Raw genomic sequence first — 27,382 nt, 5'->3', positions numbered from 1 at the left:
TTTAGGGGGAACAAGTGGCTTCCAGTCCTAAACTTACAGGAACAAAATTACTAGCATTCTTACCCATAACCTTATTGTAGACATTGTCAGTTTTTTCTGCATCTTCTACTTGGCAGATGTTGAACGCATGTTGTCATGTACTGAATTATGAACTGGGCAATATTGGTTAGAGTATCGTACAAGAATCTTTACATAATCTAGTACATTGAAAATAGGACAAAGATATCTTTAATAAGACATATAAACTGAACCTGTTGTGAAACCACACCTGTTGATAATTGACTTTTTCTTCAGGTAAAAGATGCCTCCTTTCTGCAGCATATGTGGACAGCCACAAATGGGAAGCAAGAGAAAAAGAACATTGTCACCTTGGTAGGTACCTATTAGGTTGTTATATAGGTCAAGTCAATCACTCTATATTTACCATCATGTTCATATATGAAATGATGCTCTTATGATCCCATTCAGATAAGCACATTTTAAGTCTTAAAAAGAATTAGACTGTAACTTCACACATGGCAAAATCATTTTTGCTATCCTGCAAATTTCTTTTTAATTTTTGTCTTGATGATTAGTGTCCCTAAATTATGTAAATGACTCTTTCTTGTTTTTTGCCCACTTTTGTCATATAGTTAGTTACCATGCAGCTTGTCTCTGTTTTACATTATCTGCAGAGAAAAAGATTTTTTATATTTTCATCCTTTTTTATTGTTATTTCTTAACTTGTGGTCTTCAGAGTTGTTTCTGACTCTTCTCTATTTTATTTATTTCCCTTTCCCTATTCTTTGGGTCATATTACACAGATAGCAGCCTTTCTTTTCTAAAATAACAAGGCCTGGAGAAAATCACTGACCATATGAGCACTTTGTAGAAATGTAAATACTTCATATATGTAATATATATTATGCATAACATCAACAGAACTTTAATAAAGTCAGACAATTAAAAAAGGGAGGGGGCACCTGGGTGGCTCAGTCAGTCACGCACCCGACTCTTGATTTCGGCTTAGTTCACGACCTCATGGTTTGTGGCATTGAGCCCTGTGCTTGGGATTCTCTCTCTCCCTCTCCGCCCCTCCCCTGCTTGCTATGTCTCAAAATAAATCAATAAACTTAAAAAAAAATAATAAAGTCAGACAATTGGTGATAGTTTTATGGGATTGATTTAATATTTTGTCAGTTCCAGTGCTGATCTAATCTTCTCACTCAGATTACTTTGTCTGCTTTTTTGGGCTTATGTTAAAGAATAAAGTCCCCCTCTGTTTATGGATTCTTCTCATAACAGGGGTCTGGGGGAGACACTGTTTTGTAGCTGTGTGCAGCGGCTAGCTTAGGAAAGAGGTAGGGGTTGCAAATAACTCATTTTCTCCCCTGATGTTGTTATTGCAAGAGCAGAGTTGGTTTCTGTGTCCTGGAATGGGTGTATAGACAGGGACTAACCAAGGCAGCGCTGTGGAGAACCTGAAGGTGAGCCACTATGTACTTGCACTGAAATGTAGAAATCAGATAGAAATGCAAATGGATATAGATGTGGTTGGTATACTGGCAAACTCCAATACCAGGAGCGGCATTATCATGAGCGACACAGATTTATTCACAAAATGGTGAACAACTCTTGGTAAAGTTCTGAACAAAGCAAACTGCTTTCTTCAGTTTACATGGTAGTTGCATCTCTGAAAAAAATCAGCTTATTTTCAAATTACGCCCCCAAAAGTACTTTGCGTTTATAGGTAAAATGGAGTTGTTAATTATCAATAGGTTGCCTTTTTTTTAATCGTGTAATTGTCTGCCATGTCCTATATGCCATGGTATGTGGGGCAAATATTTTAACTTTTTATTTGCAAATTTTAAACTTACAAAAAATTGTAAGAGTAATACAAAAAGCATCTATAGTCTCTGCCTAGATTCACCAGGTGTCATCATTTTGACCCTTTTGTTTTGCTTTCTCATTTATCTACAGTCACACTTTTTTTTTTTTACCCATTTGGGAGTTTGTGGCATATACTATTGCCTTTAAACTGACTGCTTTGGTGTAGACTACCCGACGTTTCTTAAGAAGCGAGTCCCTTTTTTTAATAGAATATTCTTCTTTTGGGGTTTGTTTTATATTTCTTCATAATTAGATTCAAAAGGCTCCCCGGCCAGAATATTGTCAGGGATATTGTGTCCTTTTCAGGACGACTTCTCATCTGGAGACACCTGATGTCCCTCTGCCCTCACTGCTGAGGTCAACTTTGATCATCCAGTCAAATGTGTCTGATCTTTCCACCGTAGAGTTACTGTTTATCTCCCTTGTGACTAATGGGCAATTTGTGGGGAGATACTTTAATATCATGCCAGTGTCCTGCTGCTTATCAAGAGTTTCCCCCTAAGATTTAGTATCCATTCAGCTTCTTGTCTGAATCAATCTTTAATATAATGTTTGCAAAACAATGGTTTTCCAATTCTATTAATACCTCCACATTTGGTGATTAGTACTCAGTATTCTAATGTAAGCAGGAGCCCTCCCTTTTCTCCCATTTCTTTCTTTCTCTGTTTATTATCAGTATGGTCTTGTGGGTTGTGGATTCCTCTTTTACTTTTAATGATTCATTACCATCCTTGTTATTTTAGTGGTCAAATTGTTTCAGAGTTGGCTGGTAGAAGCCCTTTCAACCTGAGTCCCAATGTTCCATCCTGTATCTTTCTGCTCTATCCCTGGAATCAATTATTTCTCCAAGGAGTCCTGCTTCCTTTTAATAAGGAATGGTGTTAGAAACCAAGATCTGTGCACTACTTGTCCTCTTGCTACTATGGGATTTTTGCTTCTTGGTCTATTCAGTAGATAGAGCTAGGAAAAATAAAGGTACGTATACACATAAACACATGCACATACATGCATATAACCTTACATGTACATACATTACAAATATTTAATTCATGCTAAAACCTCTAATTCCAGTTCATACCCAGAGGGTTCTTCCTTGCCTTCCTCTAGTCTATATTTGTATCAGCCTTCTATACTGAAAACTCTGGCCCCCAACAGGGACAGTGTTTTAATGTGTTGTACAGTCTCTGCGTTGCAGGTTATCTAATTTTCTAGTCTGCTGATCACTCACTACTCCCTGTAGTCATTGTGAGAGTCAAAAAAAAAAAAAATACCCCCATATTTCTTTAGAAAATGGGCATTTATGCCATCTGGGGCCAATAGTGCTCTTTTTGGGAACAACCATTCCAATGATGAAACCAACATGGACTCCATGAATTATATTGCAAGGTTGTTATGATATGCCAGGAAAGCTGTTCAGCTATTAACACTTTCCTAGGTACGAAGGGAAATTTAGAAAAAACAATTGTATTTGGTGCCTTGGTATAGGATGTAGTAAGCCCTGTGTATTAGGGGACAAAATTATGGAACCTTTGTCATAGATTCCTGAATAAGCAGAAGCTATTTGCCAGAGAATGAGAATTATAAGTCTGCAACAAATGTAGGTAATTGTCTTCTCTCTCTAAAAATTAGTATACTTGGAAAGTAGTAACGGCTACCATTTACTGAATGGTACTCTGCCTAGAATATCCTCTGTACGTCTTGGATCCCTATCCAGTCAGAATTGATTTTTTTCCTCACCCTGTATTCTTACAGCACTTTGTGTCTTTGTTGTGTCGTTTGATGTGGTGAAAAGTCTGCACTTTGAGGACACATCTGGATGTGAGCCGAAGCTCTGACAGCTTTCAGAAACTGTTATTTAACCCACGTTCTTGTTGCCATAAATTAGGGAGGATTATAAAGCCTGCTTCGGTTAACCCTCTGACATATAATAGGTGCTCCCGAAATAGGTGAAATGAATGAATCCCTAGCCTCTTGATTCTACACTGTATAAAAGATTAGGCCATGAAGTGAGATAGGGTTTTAAAACTCCAACTGCTCTAAAGGAAAAGAGGCTCTCTGAGGCAGTATTTTTTTTCCTTCTACGTAACAAAATGTAATTATAACTTTCGCGCATGTTTTCCCTAACTCTTGAGCGTTTGGGTTGAGATGTGGGTCCTCAGAATTGAGGCACTGCGCCCAGGGCTGCATCCCGAGGATCGTACAGTAGGTGGCAGCGCCGCCTCTGCGGAGACCGCCGCGCAGCCTTTGGAACTGGGCATTTGGGCGCGGACCTTTAGGGAAGCCTCCTCCGTACGTGCGTGCACGCGCGCGCGCGGAGTCCTGCCCTTAGCATGTGGAGCGCTGTGATTGGGCGCTGGGACCTGGTGCGGGCTCGTTGATTGGGGGAGGGAGGAGGGGCGATATGAGGCATTTACTCCGCGCGTCTTCATTGGAGGGCGTGGGGTGGAGTGGAGCTGGGTGGGAGAGGTAAGGTTCCTGGGTGGGTGAGGTAAGGTTCCTGGGTGGGTGTAGGGCTTTGGCTTCCATCTCCTTACGTGATTTCGCCTCCACGCGGGTTACTTGCGGATGAGAGATGTTCGGTGCTTGCTCTGACGGGCGTGAGGCTCTGGTGCCTCCTGTTCAGTCTCAGTGGTTTTCTATTAGAGCCTTGGGGGCGCCCTAATGGGGATCTGTCCAGCCCCGGTAGGAGGGTAATTTATTACTACGGAGGTCTTGATTAAAACCGCGGGTGCTATTTGGTACCTACACTGCAGTTTAGGGATCAAGCAGGGTATGAATGCAAGTCAGGTGTTGTGGCAAAAGAGTCGAAAGGCAGCCTTCATTCGTTACTAGTTCTGTGCTGAGCACTTAAGACGCACCATCCCATTTAATGCACACAACAGCCAGCTAATGCAGCTGCTGCTTATAGATGAGGAAACTGAGGCCATATTTTGACATTTACTTGAGCCCATTTCCTTTATGCTGAAAAATAGCTTTCTCGGTGATATCTGTAGTAGTGTCTTCCCTCGCACTGAACAGTGGACTTCTGGCTTTAAAAAAAAAATACATTTTGGGGCGCCTGGGTGGCTCAGTCGGTTAAGCCTCCGACCTTGGCCCAGTTCGTGAGTTCGAGCCCCGCGTGGGGGCTCTCTGCTGACAAGCTCGGAGCCCGGAGCCTGCTTTGGATTCTGTGTGTATGTGTGTGTGTCTCTCTCTCTCTCTGCCTCTCCCCTGCTCACACTGTCTCTCTCTCAAAAAACTAAATAAATAAACATTAAAAGTTAAAAAATACCTTTTGGTTGCAGTATAATGTATACTGAAAAAGTCCATAAATCATAATGTTTACATTGGTATACTATCACAAGGTGGACAAACCTATGTAAGAAATAAAACATTCCTTCCCCTCAAGAAGTCCTAATACTGGCTCCCATTAGAGCTCATGGCTAATATTTACTTCATCTCTAATTCTGATTGTACCATGCTGATCCTTTGGTTTATTTTGAGGCAAATCCCAGATAGTATCTAATTTCATCCATAAATATTTTAATATATATCTCAAATATAAGGGTACTTTTAATACCACTATCACACTTAAATTTTTAATAATTATTTAAATATGAAAGACACAGTGTTCATATTACCCTGATAATTTCATAAATCTTTTTAATGGTTTGGTTGAATCAGTATGCAGATAAGGTCCATACAGTGCAATTCATTATATACTCCCCTTCTCTTGCCTCTTTTAAAATCTTTTTTATAGAAATATATAGAAGTAGAGAGGTTGGTATAATGAACCTCCGGAGTACTGTCACTTTTTTTTTAAGAACTCCCTTTCGGAATCAAAGAAGTATATACACCACTGACTCGTTTGAATTAGGGTGAAGCAAAGCACTGTGGTCCTCTCTTACAAACATTTCTCTCATTAGCTGAGGTTTAGTTTTGCTGTGTCATTTCAGCTGTGGAGGCCTTTGGCTTGTTGCAGTGATTTTTCAAACCTTGCTCTTGAAGCCTGACATTTTCTGAAACCAGCTTTCCTAATCTTTCAGTTCCATATCCTCCTTTAGTCTCTTTTTCTTAGTATATATGCGTATAAAGCTTGCCTTTAGATTTTTCCTTTATTGAAACTATTTGTTTTAAAGCTTCTGGTGACAGACAAATGGATACATGAAAATCTAAACATCTACATTCAGAAGGGTTTCTAGGTGTTTCCTACTCCCTCCTTCTTTCGCTTCTGTACATGTCATGTGTGCCTGTATTTGCTTTTTAATACTGGAAACAGAAACATAGCTTCATATTCTATGTTCTGATCACTTCTAGGAGGTAACAACAATAATTTGTATCTAGTTTATTATGTAAATTCGATGAGGTACACAGATTTTTTTTTTTAATGTATTTTCAAGTTAGTTAATGTACAGTATATTCTTGGCTTCAGGAGTTAGAATCCAGTGATACATCACTTATCTATAGCAATCAGTGCTCATCCCAACAAGTGTCCTCCTTAATGCCCTTCACCCATTTTTCCCAAGGTACACAGATCTCCTTAAGCCCAGAAAGAGTTTAGTGTTTACTGATGAACAGTCATGTACAGTCACATAGAAATCATAAAAAACCAAAACCATCTAATAATTTCTCACTTAAAACTGTCATATATATGAATTTTTAAAAAATATTTTATTTAGGTGTTTTATTTTCCACCTTTTTCCAGAAATAGAATTCAGTTTAATATCATCTTTGAACTTAACAGCAATATTGAAGATGTGTTTTGTGTTCTCTCCATGGCAGTTCTCAAACATAATTCACTCTAGTTCTTATGAGGTTGCATTGCAATCTCTTGGGGCCTTTGTTTAAAAATTGGTATTTCCTTGGTCTCACTTCAGGCCTACAGAATTAAAATTGCTCTCTGGGTGTGAAGCATAGGAATCTGAAGCTTTAAAGTTCTTTTTTTTTTTTTTTTAAGTTTATTTATTTCGAGAGAGAGAAAAAAATGCAAGTTGGAGAGGGGCAGCGACAGAGAGAGAGAGAATGAATCCCATGCTGATAGCTTGGAGCCCTAAGTGGGTCCCATCTCACGAACCAGTGAGATCATGACCTAAGCCAAAATCAAGAGGTGGTCACTTAACCAACTGAGCCACGCAGGTGCCCCTGAAGTTTTAAAGTTTTAAAATCCTGCACGTGATTCAAATCCTCAACCGGGTTTGTGAACAAGTACCCTCCTATACTTGGAATCATGCAGGATCCTTGAATAAAATCTTTTATGACCTTAAATCATCAATGGTATTGTTTTCTTCAGATACGAGCATTTTATACTAGTATACATTTCATTTCTTGGACATACTTTCACATTGTCTATACAGCTTTAAGTTTCGTTAAATGAAGATGCATTTTCCCATATGGCTTTTGTGGACCTCAGCTGTCTGCTGCAGTCCTGAGGAGCTGAATGACAGGGAAGAAGGCATCTTCTGTGGCACATTTTTTTGAACAAAACCTGGGCATTTGTGGGCCCCTCACTGAAACACGAAGTCCGTGTTGAAGTCCGTGGTCCAGAAGCCTATGGAGCTGGCCCTCTGTAGGCCACAGCTGCTCCAGCTTTCCTGGCCATCTCTGCTCTGTGCAGTTTTCTGCCTCATTCATCACGCCAACACTATCGTGTAAGGTGATTGGTCACATAGAATATTTAGCAGCAAACCCCTCTCTGACTTATAATATGCAAATGTTATTCATCTGATGCTTGCTATGCAGCTGTTGCTTTTTTGAGGCCCCAACCAATTTCACTTGACTGAAGAAGATGTCTTGGTGTGAAGGATTAAAATGGAATCTTGAGTTACCACGCTACAGAAGCCAACTCAATCCAACGTGTATCAAAAAGATTTGGTACCATGAGACTGCTGTTTAATATCCCTTTCTGAGCAAGTAGGTTTAACAATAGTAATTTGCCTTAATGTGAAGAGGTTTTAGAGACCTCCATGTGTGCGTGTTTTAATAGTCTTTAATTACCTGGTGTCAATCCCTTGAAGGTAGTTGTAAGAAAAGTAATCACTTTTACATTATATCAGGTTTTTAGGGTTTTGTGTTGCTTTCCCCCAGTAGCTACTGAGTCGTTGAGAGCATTACTCCAGGGAAAGGAAAGAGGAAAAAAAATGGCTAAATGCACAGCAATAGGTCTTCAAGAATTACTTGTTGATTGATTACCTCTGCTTCTTCTAAGTGTAAAAGACAGAAAATACAAAAAACAAACACAGACTAGCTTATGTAGGCATTTGTAGGTCATAGAAAATATTTTGGATTTTATTCCAAGTATGATAGAAAGCTGTTGGCTGGTTGAGAAGAGAAAATGACAGTATTTGATTTATCTTTTTTTAAAAGTCTTGCTCAGACTGCTGTGTAGAGGTTAGATTGTAAGTGGGGGGGGGGCAATAGTTAACATGACTAGTCGGGAGGTGTGAGATTAGCAGTGGTAGTAGGAAAAAATACATATTTATATTTATGTTTCAAATCTAGAGCCTTTAGTACTTGTTGACAGTTGGTTATAGAGTGAAAAAGAAGGGTTGAGGAAGACACCTAGGTTTTTGACCTGAATAAGCCAGTAGATGTAATAGCTGTTTACTGAAATGCGAAAAGCAAGTTTGAGGGAAAGGTTGGAGAATTAAGAGGACCTGCCATGTTTAGATACCTGTTAGGCATCCAAATGGAGATGTCACCTCGGCAGTTGGAAACACAAGTCTGAAGTTACAGGCAGAAAGAAGTCAGGGTAGGCATATATACATGGAGTAAATAATCCATAGATGATATTAAAGCTGTGGGAGGGCATGAGATCACCCAGGGACTGAGAAGATGGTGAAAAGTCTACCACTGAGACTTAGGCACTCCAGCATTTAGAAGTCAGTAAGAGGAGATTTTGCAAAGGAACCCAAGAAAGTGAAGAAAGAGTACAGAATGGTCAACTATGTTAACATGCTAGTGAGAGGTCAAGTAAGATGTGGATGAAATACTAACTGTTGGATTTAACACTGTGGAGGTGGTCTTTGGTGTTAGTGGAATAATGGAAACTAAAACCTGATTTGAACGAGTTCAAGAAAGGACCTAAGGAAGTAGTAATAGTTGTGTCAGGGATGACTGATTTGAGAACTCTTGCTGCTGAGGGGAACAGAGCAACGGAGAAGTTATCTGGAAGGAGATAGGAGGTTAAGGGAGGTTTTTGTCATTTTGGTTTTTTGTTTGATAAAGTTCATCCTTTATTAAAAAATAGAAGGCAGAGTATATGTGCATAGATGCTGGTAGCTTGGAGACCTGGTGGGAGGAGGATGAAGTTCTGTTGATTGCTTCTATTTTATACTCAGGGAAAGAAGACACAAAACCATGAGCTCAGGAGAGGAAAGAAGGGGAAAGAACATATTGTAACTTTGAGAAGCAATGAGAAGGTGTGAAATAATTCTTTTGAGAGTATGTTGCTTGGTGTTTCAGATCTTTTTAGACTCTGAGATAACAATGTAATCTCAGGAATGCCAAGTATTCTGCTCAAAGCAACCAGAATAGGAATTAGTTCAGGCCAAAAATTACTAAACGTAGTCAGAATGCCTCTCAGATTTGTTCAGAAAATGTGTAAAAGTCATTTCATAAATTCCAATCTTTAAATTTTTGAAGAGCTAATACAGCTAGCTACCTGGTTCAAAATGCAAAAAGAATAAATGTGTAAGCAACGAAGGATCTCCTTTCTTTGGTTCCCTACTATGTAATTCCTTTCCCTGGAAAGTGTCAGTGATAACACTTTCTTCTATCTCCTTCCAGAGGTACTTTATTGATCCACTGTTTAAAAGCTAACTATATGGTCGAGGGCATGGGTGGCTCAGTGGGTTAAGCGTCTGACGTCAGCTCAGGTCATGATCTCGCGGTTTGTGAGTTCAAGCCCTGTGTCGGGCTTGTGCTGACAGCTCACAGCCTGGAGCCTGTTTCAGATTCTGTGTCTCCCTCTCTCTCTGCCCCTTCCTGGCTTATGTGCTCTCTATCTCTCTCTCTTAAAAATAAATAAACGTTAAAAAAAATTAAAAAGCTAAATATATGGTAGGATTTTAAAAATAATCCTTACTCCAGTTAAGTAAACCATTTTTTAAAATATTACTAATATTCCTTCATCCTTTCTAACTTATACAAAAATGATTTATAAAAAGAGCAAGAAAGAGCATCTGTTTTAATAATGACTTCACAATGTTGGCAGCCATCTGGTAGGAGTTGTTATCTGTTAGATTTTTCTTAAGAAATATGTGTATTTGACAACGTTCTTTTTCCTTCTTTGTCTTCACAGCTGATCTAGCATCTTTAATGGATAAAACATATGAGAGAAAGCTGCCTGTTAGTTCTTTAACAATATCACGGGTAAGAAAACTTAAACATCTATATTTTCAAAGGAGGAGGATGAGAGGCTCTTTATTTAAATGAAGCTGTGTAAATAAAGGCTACTTTTCATAGGAAATACTCTTGCATAGTAGGGTATGTTTTTGTAGTTACTAATAGATATTTTGTGGTAAAGTAGCAAATTTCTATAACTGAAATAAAAAGTAATAAATTTACCAGACTCTGATGTCAGTGATCATTGTTGTGTATCTGATTTGAATTTTTCTAGGATATGATATTCTGTTCTATGATACTATGATTTTTTTATGTTGATACACCCTTCAAAATAGTAGTATTTCACTTGTTAATATTGGAAGTGATTTTGATATTTGAGAAAGTCTATAAAAGAATGGATATTACTGTTTAATACTGCAGTGCAGTGGAGCAGAGGATAATATTAGGCTGAAAATCAGGAATGGTAATTGATAGTAACTGTTACTGAACACTTTCTATACCAGCTATTGTACTAGCTTCTTAATGTACCTCTATTAATTCACATAATGGCCGTATGAGATAAGCACTGTTAACTGCATTTTATATGTAAGACTCAGACTGGTTGATAACTTACTCAAGTGCACACAGTTCACAAATAGAAAAATTGAGCTTCAAACCCAAATCTCTGCGACATCAAAGTCTTTCTCTGTTGCCTCCCTCAAGTAGATCTGATCTTTTCTTTATCATGAATTCATTTTGTGACATTAGGCAATTGAGCCCCTCTCAATTTCCTCATTTCCACTGTGGGATCAGTAGTATCTCCCCACAGGGCTGGTATGCTAAAATGAGATCTTAATTGTGAAAATTCTTTGTAGAAATTAATGGCACCTTAAAATTCAGGATGTTTTTAAATTTACATGAGGAAAAGTAAAGAAACCCTTATCCTTTTTAGTCTCAGTCTTTTCTTTCTGCCTCTTGATATTTTCCTTTTAGTAGGGAAGCAGTTTTAACTAGGTCATAACCTAAATTGTGTAGCCTCAATTTTCAGAGGGGGACTGAAAAGCCATTGCTCATCTCTTACATGATGGATAAGATTTCTGTATGCCATAATACCTGATACTTGTTTAAGCAGCACTTGAGAGCTTCAAGAGCTTTCACGTACATTTTCTCACTGGAGTCTCACATTCTTCAGTGTAGGTGCCCTTATTCTTTTAATGCAGATGGACCAGCTAAGTTCCGGAGTGGCTGTACCATCTGTCTTTGCCACACAGCAAACACTCACTCAGGAGAATGAGTTCTCAACTTTAAGTCCTGTGTTTGAATTGTGTTTTATCTGCTCCTTAATGAGATTTCTAAATAAAATCCTTAAGTCCTAGACATTTTTAGAAAGCCTCTCCGCTTTTGCTTTTTTTCTTCATAAAGTTTCAATTTTAGGCACAACATACATTTTGTCCTACTCCATCCTTTTTGCCTGTGTCTCCTATAGGATAGAATACATCCTTGGAATAATTATTTTTGTTTGTTTCTTTACTTTGGAGTTAGGAGCATACACAAGGATTTTATGGTTCAAAGGAAGACTTTGTTGGTGGAAGGATCACAGGTTGACTGGTTCATAGCAGGGTCAGAGTAGGAAAAATGGTCGTAAGGCTACATTTTCTAAATTTAGATTTTCATCTCTTGGGCCATATTTTTTCAGCCATTAGAGTCTTTCTCCTTTCACCTACCTGTTCTCATGTTTGGAGTTTGGAACATAGAGAAAATATCAGGATTTAAAGATAAAGGGAAATATTGATAACTAATTATAAACATAGTAGGAGGAGCTCTCTCGTTCTGGGCAAGTTTCATGTTTGGTTTTCAAACAGTTTTTCTTATCAAGGTTGATCTACACATAGAAAAACAGAAGGCTTTGTGTGTTCTTTGCATTAGCACAAAAGGGTTTCAAGAATGGAGCCGTACCATGGGAACAGTGTTCGAATAAAATGGATGTCCTATCTTTTAAAAAAAATTTTTTTAAGTTTATTTATTTTTGAGAGAGAGAGCAAGTGAGCATGAGCTGGGGAGGGGCAGAGAGAGAGGGGAAGCACAGAATCCAAAGCAGGCTCCAAGCTATGAGCTGTCAGCACAGAGCCCGACACAGGGCTCGAACTCACAAACCATGAGATCATAACCTGAGCTTAAGTTGGATGCTTACTCAGCTGAGCCACCCACGTGCCCCTGGATGTCCTATCTTTTTTAAGGTTATTGTGTGAATCAGGTCCAATATATAGCATAATCTGTATTCAAAGTTTATTTTTCTGTCTTTCAGTTTGTGGACAACATTTCATCTAGAGAAGAGATAGACCATGCAGAGTATTACCTTTACAAGTAAGTTTTCCATTTGATTTGACTATATATTCTCTCACAAAGGGTGGTAGGTATTATGCATAATGTTTAGCACCTTTTTAAGTTTGTGTTTTGGAGATATTTCCATATCAGTATATAGATAGCTTCCTCATTTTTTATATGCATCATATTCTGTATTGTGAATGTATTATTTAAACCAGTTCTCTATTATAGGACCTTTAGGTTGTTTGCTCTGTCTCTTTGTAGTAGGTGTAGTATAGTAATTAACAATCCTGTACACATGTAATTTTACCCATAATCCTCATAAGTGTATATATTTGTAATTATAATAGCTGCTGCCAAATTGCTTTCTATTGAGATTTCACCAGATGACATTACTGCCAGCACGGGAGTAGAAAGGCCTGTTTTTACAGGTTGACCAACAGGTGTTTTCACACTTTGAGATTTTTTGTCAGTCTGATAGGTGAACAATTTTATATATCTCTTCTCTCCCTTTCTTATTCAGATGGAAGTACAGTCTATATCCACTATTCAGCACCTATTTTTAATTAACACTATATTGTAAAACTTTACGGACATTACCACATTTGCTTCATACTTTCCCACAGCTGTGAACAATCCTACTGTGAACTACAGACACACTAACCTGTGTGTACAAAGAAAAAGAAGCTTGTTCACTACAGCACCATCTGTGGTAGCAAAAGATGTGAATAACCTAAAGCTTGCTAAATAAGGGACTGGTCAAATAAATTCTGATTTTTTTCTTATAGTTTCATCTATCAGATCAAAATGATACCTTACAACTTTTTATTGTGATTCCTTGTTGTGATTTAAAAAATGTGATTTATGATTTGTTCCAATTCCTGGGTTTCAAAAATAGATTCAAACTGACGCTTAAAATGTTTTGGGGTGCCTGGGTGGCTCAGTTGATTAAGCACCTGACTCTTGATTTCAGCTCAGGTCATGATCACATGGTTTATGAGTTCGAGCCCCACATCTGGCTACGTGCTAACAAAGTGGAGCTTGTGTGAGATTCTGTCTCTCTCCCTCTCTCTCTACCCCTCCCTAGCTTGCACTTTCTCTCTCTCAAAATATATAAGTTAATTAAAAAAATGTTCTTAGTAAGCATTACAGTAGAATTTGCCATTTGTCCTTTGTTTTGATTAAGAGAGTTTTTTATTTTTTCCATCTGGGTATTTTTTATTATTTCTTTTAATGTTTATTTTATTTTTGAGAGAGAGCATAAGTGGGAGAGGGGCAGGCAGAGAGGGGGACAGAGGCTCCCGAGCGGGTTCCACCGTGATAGCAACAAACTGGATGCGTGGCTTGAACTAATGAATCTGAGATCATGACCTGAACCAAAGTAAGACACTCAACCAACTGAGCCATGCAGGCATCCCCTAGGTACATTTTTTAAAGCTTTCTTTATATTAATGAAAATGTATTCAATTTTCTTTTACATGATTTTGCTACATAGTAATGAGCCTTTTTTTTTTTTTCTTTCTTTCTGAATTGGGTAAATTCTGCCACCTTTTTGGTGTTTTGTGTACAAATGTAAATCTTAAGTACATTAGATTTCACACCTGAAATATACTTATTTAAAAGTTTTTTTTTTGAGAGAGAGAGAGAGCGTGTGCACGTGGTAGCAGGGGAGGGACAGAGAGAATCCTAAGCAGGCTCCATGCTGCCAGTTCAGAGCCCGATATAGGGCTCGAACCCATGAACAGTGAGATCATGACTTGAGCTGGAACCAAGAGTCAGACATTCAACCGAGTGGGCTACCCAGACACCCTTAAAAGCATTTATTTTAAATTTAAGAATGCCTTTAATCATTTCATAATTTTAGATTCTAGTCCTGAAATCATAATTGCAAGTGCTCTCCTAAATATAAATGTATTCTTTAATGAGAGTAAGCCCTGCCTTTTTTAGTGGTTCTTTGGCACCGTAGGGCTCCTTTGATAGTTATTTTTGCCTGTGGTGGAAAGTGTATTCAGGCCACCATCTTCCCAGTTCTTTTTCTTTTGCTTTGTTGATGGCAAAATGCAGAAAATAGTTCCAATGTCTAAAGAGAAATTATTTCTTAGAATTCTGTCCTGTGGGACACAGTGCCATGATTTTGGAAGAAATACAACCCAAATTTACAAGTACCTCTGTAGTATATAACTGGTTTCAGTGATTCAACATTCAGCAAGTGTTTACTGAGCACCTGTTACATGCCTAGGCTGTGTCCAAGGTGCTGGAGTATAGAGACCAAGTTAAAGACTGTCCCATTCCTCATACGTTAAAGTTTAACTGAGAAATTTAAGTCCCGCCTTTAAGACCATCATGATTCCTCTCATGATGTCAGTTTTGTTAGGCCTAGACTCTTACTTGAAAGTTTCCTAAACTCTTCCTCCTGTTTCCATATAGGTTATATAGAAGACTCTTACCCATCTTAAGATGAGTCACTGTTTAATTTGACATCCCATCCTTTGCTTAATCAAAACTGAGGTTCTAATATATTGAATGTCAACTATACTTCAATAAAAAAAACAAAACTATTGTTCTAACAATGGCATTGCTTTATTTCTGTTGTTTCTCCTCCCTTCCATTGCCAAGAAAATTGGCTCTCTTTTTCTCAGCCTTTTTTTTTTTTTTAAAGAAATAAACATTTTTGTGACTTCATGAAATTACTGTTATATGTGTATGGGACTAGGTATAACCCCAAAAAACTGCATCAAGATGTAGATAATGGAGGTTGGCTACATTCACTCATTAGCTAAATGTCTCATTCCTGCTTTCCAGCCTTAGAGAATATATAAAGGTTGTGCCTCAGCAAAATTAGAAGTTACAAGTAATGAACTCTCAAGGTTTCTCTGCATTAATTGAAGTCAGGAATGTCGATCCAAAAGACACCAAGGGCCTGTGGTATTGCCACCAGTTAGGTCTTCAGCATGTAGTGGTTGTGATGCCCGGCATCCCCACATGGGATGACTTTAGACATCTTAGAGAAGTTTATGATCACCAGTCTAGAGTAAGGAAATGAAGCCATTTCTTAATCCCAAATAACTGACAGCTTCTTGGGAGGATTTCTCACTCCCCAGGCAGTACCATCTTTGAGGGTAGGGCCCACAACAGGACTTTGGGCTGCCACCTCTGTCATTGGCTCAACTCTTTTTCTGCCTCAGCCTATGTGGGTCAGGCTCAGCAAGCAGAGCCTAACTGCTGCGTTCTCCCATCTTCTAGTGATCGGTCTCCCCACTGATGATGTAAGCAGTATTAGAGCCAGAGAAGTTTGGAACTTTGTGTGACCAGTGGAGGGCTGACTGAGCATCTGCCATTGACTCAGGTGCACAAGTTCCAGCAGTTCAGGGTGCTGCTGGCACAGGCCGGCTTGTTACCATTCTATCCTTCCAGGAGAGAATTTTAGCCTTTGACTCTCCTGAGGGACACAGGTTTAAAAGTTCAGAGGCTTCAAGATTGAGATTCCCAGGGATCTTTTAAGGAGAGTTAGAAAGGCTGCGTTTGAGAGAGTATGAGGGAAAAGAATATCCAAACACCCCTATTTGACCCCTGGGGGACTGCAACCTGATGATCAGCTTTTCCCCCCACCATTCATTAAACAACAACAACGAACAAACAAAATCAAAATCAAAAACGAGGAAAGGGCAGTGATGCTTTAAACAAAGGAATAATATGAACTAAAGGTAATTAAAGCAGTTAATACCAGACACTATATAGGTTGACAAGAAAAAGAGTCCCTGATAATATTCTACACATCTAATGGGAAAATAAAACCAAGAGTAAAAATGAGTACAACAGCACAAGCGCTGAACTGAAGTACAATAAACAAAATCCGTCAGTAAGAAACAAGAGAAGGCATGCTAAGAACTGGTGGGCTATAACAAAATAAAGGAAACCAGATTAAAATAGGAGAATAAAAAAGTGAAAAGAAAATGAGGTAAGAAGAACCCGATCCCCCACATACTCTGTTCACACCATATGTATAGATACGGCTGGGAGAGTGGGAAAATAGGCATAGGCGTGCTATTGCACTCGTACTCTCAACAGGCCGAATAGTACCTTCTTTGTGAGTGCTTTTCAAGCTGCTTCCAACAAGCCTTGGAGCTGATTGCTCACAGGGCCCTCGGGGCTGTGGGCTGGGGAGGAAAAGGCAGTGACAGAGAAGCCAGGCAATGCTGCCACCAGCCCTCTGCTTCTGTTTCTGCTTCTGTTTAAGCCAGGGAAGCTGTGCCTCCAACTGCTTTATGTATATGTTGGGGTCTGCGGAGAGAATGTAGAGAGGTCTATGAACTTCAATGAGAATAAAACTATGTATTTATTTTCACTAAACTCTCAATAATATTTAGCATTTCCTTCAATTATGAATATTTGCAACAGATCACAGTATTATAAGCAACATCTGTGTCTTTCTCACTAATAAAAGCAGATTTTTCAAATCTCACACGTTTGTTGCAGATCTCTTGACAAATTATGCTCATCACTGCTTAGAAATTAAATTTGGGGGGGCCCTGGGTGGCTTATTTGGCTCCGGTCATCATCTCGTGGTTCGTGAGTTTGAGCCTCGCTTTGGGCTCTGTGCTGACAGTTGAGAGCCTGGAGCCTGCTTCAAAGTCTGTGTCTCCCTCTTTCTCTGCCCTCCCCCTACTCATTCTCTCTCTCTCTCTCTCTCTCTCTCAAAAAAAAAAATAATACATTAACATTGCATTTGGAATTAAACTGCTAGATAGTGTTAATTCATGCATTAATACAGAAGCACATGTTCCCACATCTTAAGGATTTTTTTAATGTTTTGATAATTGTATTTCACTGTAACTGGTTTCCTTTGTGATCCTGTGTGCTTTTATTTTATGCATTTAAAACATCATTCTGAAAAGGAGTTTATGAGCTTCATCAGACTGCCGGAGAATTCATGCCACAAAGAAATGTCAAGAACCCTGCTATGAGATTGTGTTTGAAAAGTCCTTCGCTTAGGTTTCCTCCGAGCCTTTTGAAATTTTCTAGGTCTTTGTTTTTTCCTTCTTACAAAGAAGGCTTTCTTTTCTTATTTTAGTTTAGACTTTATAGAGTAAGACGAACATATGGTTTATAGGTGTGCTGTTTTCCAAATGAAAGCTTAAATACAGCCAGTCTCATAAGCTTCTCCACAGAGCTTGAAGAAGATGTGGGGAAAGTGAAGAGATGCAGACTGGCCAGAGATGCTGTAGGCAGGAGATCATTGCAGGGGCGGGGTTGAGCAGGATATACTTCTGCCCAGTTTTGGTATCGCCACCCATCTGTTCTCTGGGCTTGGTGAGGGGGAAGCCATGATGCTGCTTAGCAGTAAGCAGAGGTGTTAAGGCACTGAGGAGAAAAGTAACTGTGCAACCAATGGCTGCTGAGAGGAAAGGTCCCTTCACAGGGCATCTGACTGCTAGGCATAAGAAGCTGACAGCTCAGTTATGCTCTATATTTGCTAAAAAAGAGTTTTATATGCCCCGTGTTAGTGTGAAAAGGAGTTGAGCAAAATATTTGTCCCTTGGGCATAGGATTAATTTCTGTTTCCTACCCATGTACCCTCTCTTCGGCATTGGAAGAAAAATGTCTTTCTGTCTTTGCTTTACTATAAACTTAGAACATTCCTAAGAATTAGATTTGCATCTTTATTTTACTGATGCCGAGACTAAGGCATAGAGATTCCCTGAGAGCAGCCAACATAGATGGTATGCACGTAAGCGGCTGTCTAACCCAGGCAGAGAAGGGAAGCCAAAAGGATGTAATGTAAACAGAGGGACAGTACTATGAAAACAGCAGTGTTTGCACAGTGGAAGATATTATCAGTAAGGGTCCCAGTATGCTTTTTTTTCAAGGAAACTGAGACAGAAAGAATTCCATAGAGACCAGAGTATAGAGCATGGTAAAGCAGGAGAAAATTAAAATTAAGAGATAGAAGGAAATGTGTTATGTTTTGTCTCTGGGTTGTTGATGGTACTTGGTTTCTAGAGGCTGTGGTCTTAGCTTTTTCTCCACAAGAGATCCCTTTTAAGATCTGTCAACTTGAACTCTGTTATAGTGAGCTTACCTAGAGTTTTCCTTTATCAGTTGGTGAAAAGCGTCTCTTTCTCAGGCTACCTTGTCAATAGTTCTGAGCTCAGGACTCCCCAAGTCCATGTGTGCTGCCCACATATATACACGTGATCCCCGAGGCAGGCTCTAATCTCCATTTTCAGGAGATAAAACTGTATGTCATTGGTAAAATTGTGGCATCAGTAAAAGCCATTGTTTTCATGGTTCTAACAAGCTTTAACAATTCCTGTGTTGGTATTTGATTACTGAATTAATTGAATGCAAAGTCAAGCCATAAAAACTCCTTCTTTCCATGTGTATCTTCCTCTTCACCAAGGATGTTTGCAAATTACATCTTTAAAGTCTTATTTAGACTTTCCGGTACTTTTGAGACCATGGCAGTTTAGCATGCATAAAATTAAACTTGTTCCTTTTACTGTCAGAGTGTCAGTAATCAGAACTGATAATTTAATCTGCAGCACAATTATCATTCTTGAAGGCTAAGTGATAGAAATTTCTGATGTACATAACATATTCTCTCTATTTTAAGAATGTAACATTTTTTAAAAATAGTCTTGGTTTTTAGCAAAAATGTGGGGAATACTGAATTCATTGCCTTATAATAAGAAGAGATTGTCACAGAGCTGCATGAGAAGGTTTTTTTCCTCAGAATACAGCTCCGTATTGTCATGGGAAGTGACCTGCCACCCATTAATGAGTGGAAGTCAAGGTAGTGAGTGTGGCAGGCTGTGTGCTGCCAACACGTTCATCCACACCATACCTTAGCCTCAAGCATCTCTCCTGAGTTGCTTAACTGACCTGGCAGATAGCAGGCATCCGTGGTTGGGGACGGATGGCAGGTCAGCAACAGCTGGGGTGAGGCAGATGGCAGCCTGCATGTCTCCAGGTCTCAGGTTGGCAGCCAGTCTAAAAAAGGACGGTCCAAAATAGCTCCATTCTTTCAATAAACAAAAATATCCCTGTGGCTCCTTGGAAGGTGAGCGCACTACCCTAGGCCCATGTTGTAAGAATCTGTGTCTGTCTGTCGAAAGAGGGGAAGGTGGGAGCTGATGAGGAGCTTAAGCAGTAGTAATTTTCCTTTGCAGGCATGGAGATTGTGTATTACAGCAATGAAAGGAAATCAGAGATTTTTCTGTTAGCCTGTTGCCAGGTGTCATTATGTTTCAACGTTATTAAGAAACGGGTAAGAGCCCAAGAGGAGGGAAATGACTTGTAACAGCATTTTTAAAAAACACTTCCATTCTTTAATATTGCCGAATGCTTTATTTACTTCCTATTTGCTAATCCTTACCACAGGCCTAGGAGACAGTTTCTTACTGTTAATGGCTCTGCAATAGAGAATAGTACATTGTCAGGGGCACTGTCTGCACCTTGCCAAAGACCCGCTGGAGCAGTGTGCTGGGAGTTAGGGTGAGAACTGTGTCCTCAGCTCCTTTAGACTGTGCACTTAACTCCTGACCAGTCTCACTGCAGCCTGGGGGCCTCATCATACCAGAGGGGTGACCTTCAAGGGTATTTTCCTGGCTTTTGTCCACACATGCTACCTAGCTTTGCCAGCGGGATCTGATACCTTAGATAGGTACTTTATTTTTCCGGGGTGATGAGTCCCCTGGAGGCTCTCATCCTAGGAGTCCATAGCAGTCCAGGCAGCTGCAAACATCTATGTACGAAGCTTTGTAGGGACCGATGCCTTCATTTCTTTGTGGTAAATACCTGGGAGTGGAATGGGTGGAGCATATGGTAGGTAGACATTTTCCGAACTGTTTTTCAAAGTGGTTTTACTGTCTTACCATCCCAACAGCAGTTCCAGATCCTCCACATTGTTGCCAACACGTTTAGCCTTATTAATAGGGTTTAGTGGTATCTCATTGTGGTCTTAATTTATTTTTGCCTAAATGACTCATGATGTAGAACATCTTTTCATGTGCATTTCTGCCGTGTCTACATCTCCTTTGGTAACATGACTGTTCAACTCCTTTTCCTATTTTTCTTTTTATTGGATTGCTTGCGTTTTTATTAGTGGGTGTTGAGAATTCTTTATCTCATAGTTGTGTCTTTTTGCTCACTTAACAGTGATTTTCAGAGGGCAGTTTTTAGTTTTGATGGAAGTCCAGTTTGTCAGTTCTTTTCTTTTATGGATTGTGCTTTTGCCACCAGTGGAGAAGTTTTTGCCTAGCCCAACAGCATAAAGATTTTTCTTCTGTGTTTCCTTTAAGTTCCTAGCTTTAGGCCTCATAGTTTGGACTGTGATCCATTCTGGGTTATGTGTTGTATATGGTGTGAGGTAAGAATCAAAGGTAATTCTTTGGCATAAGAATACCTGGTTGTATCGGCACCGTTTGTTGAAAAGTCTATTCTTTCTGAACTGAATTACCTTTGAGTTTCTGTGGAAAATCAGTTGTTTGTATATGTGTGAGTCGACTTCAGTACTGTTTTGTTCCATTGACCTCTGTTCTATTGCTATCTTGATGCCAGTACCACACTGTCTTGATGCCTCTAGTTTTATAATAAGTCTTAAAATTAGCTATTCTAAGTCCTCCAACTCGGTTCTTTTCCAGAATCATTTTGGCTGGTTCAGGTCCTTTGCATCCCATATCAGTTTTAGGATGTGTTCTCACACACATAATGCACACACACACACACACACCTATGAAATAATATCCATTACAAAAAGTAAAAGATTGGGGCGCCTGGGTGGCACAGTCGGTTAAGCGTCCGACTTCAGCCAGGTCACGATCTTGCGGTCCGGGAGTTCGAGCCCCGCGTCGGGCTCTGGGCTGATGGCTCAGAGCCTGGAGCCTGTTTCCGATTCTGTGTCTCCCTCTCTCTCTGCCCCTCCCCCGTTCATGCTCTGTCTCTCTCTGTCCCCAAAATAAATAAAAACGTTGAAAAAAAAAAAATTAAAAAAAAAAAAAGTAAAAGATTATGTTGATCTACAGGGGTGTGATTAATTATTAGCAGTACAATACGGGCAATGAAAAGAATGAAAACTTTATTCATATTTCCAATGGAACAAGTTATAAAACGCATTCAGTGAAAAAAAGTATAGACTTTTTTTATTATGTTACCACTGTGGATTCTATGTAAATGTAATATGTGTATATGTACTTTGATACATATGTGTGTATATGTGTTTATATGCATAGACTGTCTCTGGAATGGCATATATATACCCACAAAAACTGGTAATAATGGTTTCTTTGGGGGAACAGTCCTGGGTGATTTTTTTTTTTTTTTAAAAGACCTGGGTTGACTCCTGACTGAATTCTCCCTTGTACCTTCTGAATTTCATATCATGGATATATATTATTCAAAGAAAAATTAAAAAAAATTTTTTTCAACGTTTTTTATTTATTTTTGGGACAGAGAGAGACAGAGCATGAACGGGGGAGGGTCAGAGAGAGAGGGAGACACAGAATCGGAAACAGGCTCCAGGCTCTGAGCCATCAGCCCAGAGCCCGACGCGGGGCTCGAACTCCCGGACCGCGAGATCGTGACCTGGCTGAAGTCGGACGCTTAACCGACTGCGCCACCCAGGCGCCCCTCAAAGAAAAATTTTAAAAAGATCCTCAACATAGTTATCAGTAGATTCTTTTTTTAAATTTTTAAAAAATCTTTATTTATTTTTGAGAGAGAGAGAGAGAGACAGAGTGCAAGCGGGGGAGGAACAGAGAGACTGGGGGTGGGGGCGGGGGTAAGACGCAGAATCTAAAGCAGGCTCCAGGGTCTGAGCTGTCACCACAGAGTACCATGCAGGGCTCGTACTCATGACCCTCGAGATCATGACCTGGGCCGAAGTCGAATGTTTACCTGATTGAGCCACCCAGGTGTCCCTCAGTAGATTCTTGAGAAGTATATATCATAATAAAGGTATTTCAGGAATATTAATAACAGTAAATTTTGGATTGAAAGGGATAAGTGTCAAAGGGAAATTAATTGTCTGCATAAGGTGATAAAAGGCCTGTTGTGTGGTAGTTGATAGTGGAAATGAAGAGAGAAATGTTTTGCGCATAGGAAGGAAAAAAATCGATCAACAGGATTAGTGACAGGTTGAATGTGATGATACAAAACAAGGATCAAAAATGAGGTGAAAATGGAACTTCAGGTAAATGAGAAAATGGCTAGTCCATTGATGGAAGTATTGAACCGGAAGCAGATTTAGACAGCAAGATGGTAGGTTTTTCTTTGGTGTTTTTACTGTACATGTCCAGATTTCTGAGTTTGCTGTATCACGTCTTATATCTACCAACCACATTTGAACTGTTTCAGAGGAACTAGTCACAGACTTTTGGAGAAAGAACAGCTGGAAAACATACCTGTGTTGGGGTCTTCCTGATGTCCTAGTGCCAGCTGGGAAATTTTGGAGTAGGCATTCTCTCAAGTCCTGTTAATTTTCAGAGTCTATGAAATTGAGACTTGGGCAGGCAGGCTAACCAATTTCTTACGAGCCACGTAACAAATCCAAGCACTGGCTACAGATGAAGGCCTCACTTCCAATTCACAGGCTCATCAGTTAGACCAACGTATCTCATAGTGCCAGTTCTTTGCCCTAAGGCAGCCTAAGGAATAAAGCAGAACATAAAGACTCAGTGAATACTTGAATACCTTATAACAGAGTAACATAAAACTAAACTCAGAAAAGAACTAGCATATACAGATACAACTGTAAAAAAATGCATAATTATGAAAAAAAAAAGTGTAAAGACCCTGAAGGAATCAGGATGGCAGGAAATAGGTGACATGGATTTTAGGACCAATTTAGTTTCCACTTTGATCTGTAACTTGGAGCCAGTTAATGAACTCTCTGGAGATTAGCTTTCTGGATGAGCAAATGATCTTGGATGCTTCCCAAGTCACCATGCATATCTAAAATTCTGTGTTTCTCAATCCCATTGATCTAGAAGCTAGACCTTATCACCAGAAACCTCAGACCTTGAAAGCCTGAGATTCTGGTTTTTGTTTAGTTTCTTACCCAGGACTTTACTTAAATAGTGGAGTTGAATTTTCAGCCACATTAACTATGAATATCTATAGAAAAACTAGTGAATATAGATAAACAACAGAAAGTGTAGGGGATCTCTTAATCTCTTTTGGATTTGGGTGACATTCTTCATTTGCTATCTTCTTTGTAAATACTTTTAGTAAATCTCTTGGTATAAGAAGCTGGGTATTCACTCTTATTTTCCAGGAAGCCAGTTTTTTGTATGTTTTTGATACTTTCCTATTATCTTTCTCTGGAGGGCCCACAAAGCACCTATTCTTGATGCCTTGCATATACATGGAATTTAAAAGCAAAATAGATCTATTTTGATAGCTGCTGAACCCTCTGTGGATTAAACCTAAAAAAAGTTATGTAGTTTCATGTAAAAAGATATATCCCAAGTTGTTTTTTTCCAGAGCATAAAGTCCTTTGATCAGAAGAAGAAAAAATCATTTTCTTGGCTGTTTTCATAACTGCAAAGTCATTATCAAGGTAGCAGAAATTATAGCTATAGGACAAAGACATAACTGTAATGTCTTATGCTTAGAGTGTCTTCAGCAGGATTTTGCATGTAAGGCAGTTTGATTTAGAGATAATTAAGAAATTTTCTCAGGAGCTGGTATGGTATTTAAGGGAAAGATAATAGTTACACAGAAGTTTCAAGAAGACCTTTGTGAGAACTGATTTCATCATGAGTTTTGAGGCCACTGGCAAGTAAATTCCAAAGTATTTTCAGATGCCATGTGTCTAGGCAACAGGACACTTGAGGAACTAGAAGTAATTGATGTGAATTCTCTTTGGTGCCCATGCTGTAATGATTTTCTTGATAGATTTCCAGTTATGTTTGTTTTTACCATACAGACTTTATATTTTGAGATCTATTCTGTTCTTCTTTTTAATAGCAATGCTGATTTTAAGACCCATGGTGTACCACATTTCATAGCTAGTAATGGGCAAGGCTGGGACATAAAACCAGGTTGTCCAACTCTAGGCCAGTATAGCACATAATCAGTATATTTATGACACACTGGCTATTAGATGGCTCTGTGTTGGATGTTACCAAGAGCTGAAATGCAGATCGGCCATTTGTCTTCATTGATGAAAGCCATGCAGAGTTTTGATATATATATGTGTGTATGTATACACACACACACACGCACACACACACAGCTTGTTATAGCCCTCCATTTTCTGAGATAATAGCAGGTACTATCTGTTAACATGGATGGCACACTTTCACAGGGCTTTCACACTCCAACCAGAAATGGACTGCTATTCTCTGAGTGCACCACATGTTTTCTTCTCTTTGGCCTCTCCCCATCTCCTTCTGATAAAATGCAACCTTTCTTTTGAGGCCTGTCCCAACCAAATACTGCTACATCCATAAATTTGCCCTGATTTTCACCGTTTGAATATGATCTCTCTGACCCTCTTCCAGAGAATTTTCTTTTATCTACTCAGGGGTGCTTAGTTGGTTTTTTTTTTTTTTTCTTTGACTAGTCAGTAATATGTATTTCTTATTTTTTCTTTACTTGAGGAGCAGTATAGTATAGTAGATAAGAGCATGAATGGGGTGCCTGGGTGGCTCAGTCAGTTAAGCATCTGGCTTCAGTTCAGGTCATGACCTCACAGTTCGTGAGGTTGAGCCCCACGTCAGGCTCTGTGCTGCCAGCTCAGAGGCTGGATCCTGCTTTGGATTCTGTGTCTCCCTCTCTCTCTGCCCCTCCCCCTCTCGCACTCTGTCCCTCTCTCAAAAATAAATAAACGTTAAAAAAAAAAAAAAAAAAGGAGGGGCGCCTGGGTGGCTCAGTTGGTTGACCGTCCGACTTCGGCTCAGGTCATGATCTCACAGTCCATGAGTTTGAGCCCCACGTTGGGCTCTGTGCTGACAGATCAGAGCCTGGAGCCTGCTTCAAATTCTGTGTCTCCCTCTCTCTCTGCCCCTCCCCCACTCATGTTCTGTCTCTCTCAAAAATAAACATTAAAAAATTTTTAAAAAAAATAAATAAAGGAAAAGAGCATGGCCTCTGGAGCCAATCTGGCTAGATTTGAATCCCAGATGTGCCATCTGTTAGCTGTTTGATTTAGTCACTTATAGTCTCAGTCCCTCAGTTTCCTCATCAAAATAGGGATTAAAATAATTCTCGTACTTTAGAGTAGATCCTTAGAACAGTCTTGGGACCAAGTAGGTCAGTGCTCAGTAAGTTTTAGCTTTAATATTGTCTATGATGCATTGTAACATCTTGAAGAGCAAGGACTATTTCTTCCCCAAATCTCTCTCCTTAGGGAAAACATTTTGAACTCTAATTTCAGTTGCTAAGTAGTCCTTCACTATTGTCACTACCCTCACCTAAGGCATCAAGGTGCAGAGTATCAGGACTCAGGGATAGGGAGAAATAGATGCTTATGAATACTCCTAGTTTAACACTCAGATGGAAAGGATATCACAATTTGGGGAGACACTCTCTGACCCTAAGAGACAACTAATTGAAGGTCCCATGTATCTACCCTTATTGCTAAGCTTACAGCGGCCAAAAACCAGAAGGGGGCAGCAGAAAGTCATCTACTTCTCATCTGTGGAGAAGGGAGAGAAGCCCAGAAGTGATCAGCTGCCAGTTAGGGACAACCTGCACCAAAACTGATGTCCGATAAGATGTTATTGAATCAGTGATCACAGTGCACATTGGAACTGAAAGGAGAGGTCTCCTCTGAGGGCTGGGAGCATGACAGAACATTTAAACAGTTGAGATAGAAATTGAGGGACTGCTTCCAGTGATGTTAGCTCTGATGTTTGGAGTATACAGGAGCAGTTCAGAATGTCTGAAGATCTTTAATGCTGTCAACATTCCCATTTATTTTATTTTACTGTCCCCCCCCCCCCCATCCCCGATGTAGAAATTCAGAATTCCTATTTGTGTGGCCTATTGTGTTTTGGAAAATTGGGCTGCAACTTACAAAAGAAAAATCACTTTGTTTTTAGTGTATTTCCCTCCAGGCTTTCAACTACATCTTTTCATTTAATTTGTTTTAAACTAGTTGACACTAACTCTCAGATTTCTTCTATAAGCTAATGCAGTTCCAACCAAAATCTCAGCAAAATTTTTTGTGGAACCTGAAAAGATGATCCTGAAATGGAAATGAAAGAGTAAAGGGCTAAGAATAACTAAGATATTTTCAAAAAGACTAAAATGATTGGTCTACTAGATAACAAGACTTCGAAAGCTATGGTAACTAAAAATGAGATGTTGTCTTAGACTTTTGGAACTAAATGGAGAGAGCCCAGAGATGCATCTATACACATATGGAAACTACCATGATAGACTTGTACAATGGAATGCCATCCAGCATTGAGAAAGAATGAACTAAAGCAGTACATCTTAGCTTGGCTCTCTCAAAAATGTAATGAGTGGAAAAAAGCATGGTGAATAATCATACAGGGGCACCTGGGTGTTTCAGTTAAGTCGGTTAAGCGTCTGACTTCGGCTCAGATCATGATTTCATGGTTTGAGTTCGAGCCCCGCATCTGGCTCTCTCTGCTGTCAGCATGGAGCCCCTTCAGATCCTTGTCTCTCGCTCTCTCTCTGCCCCCCCCGCTCATGCTCTCAAAAATAAACATTAAAAAAAAAAAAAAGAATCATACAGCATAACATTTAGGTAGTTTGAAAACATGCAAAGCAATGCCCTGGCTTATATGTTTATATGGATGCATGTAGAAAATGTAAGAGTGTGAAAACGCTTTAGAATGAAAAAGAGTTGAGGATATCATTTACCTGTGAAGAAGGACAATGTGATAGGAATAGGATCAGGAGATGTATATAAGGA

At 39.4% G+C, this 27,382-nt stretch overlaps 1 protein-coding gene across 1 annotated transcript in view; it reads left to right on the top strand.

Annotated features, from left to right (window-relative positions):
• MRPS27 (mitochondrial ribosomal protein S27) overlaps nucleotides 1–27,382 on the top strand; it is an 86,825-nt gene that overhangs the window by 4,935 nt on the left and 54,508 nt on the right. The window contains exons 2-4 of the mRNA XM_047870247.1: nucleotides 295–372; nucleotides 10,148–10,218; nucleotides 12,476–12,534. Of these exons, the coding sequence (XP_047726203.1) occupies nucleotides 295–372; nucleotides 10,148–10,218; nucleotides 12,476–12,534 (208 nt within the window). The remainder of the gene's footprint in view (nucleotides 1–294; nucleotides 373–10,147; nucleotides 10,219–12,475; nucleotides 12,535–27,382) is intronic.

Source organism: Prionailurus viverrinus, chromosome A1 (genome assembly GCF_022837055.1).
Source record: "Prionailurus viverrinus isolate Anna chromosome A1, UM_Priviv_1.0, whole genome shotgun sequence".
Lineage (NCBI taxonomy): Eukaryota > Metazoa > Chordata > Mammalia > Carnivora > Felidae > Prionailurus > Prionailurus viverrinus.
This window is presented reverse-complemented; position numbering and strand designations above follow the sequence as displayed.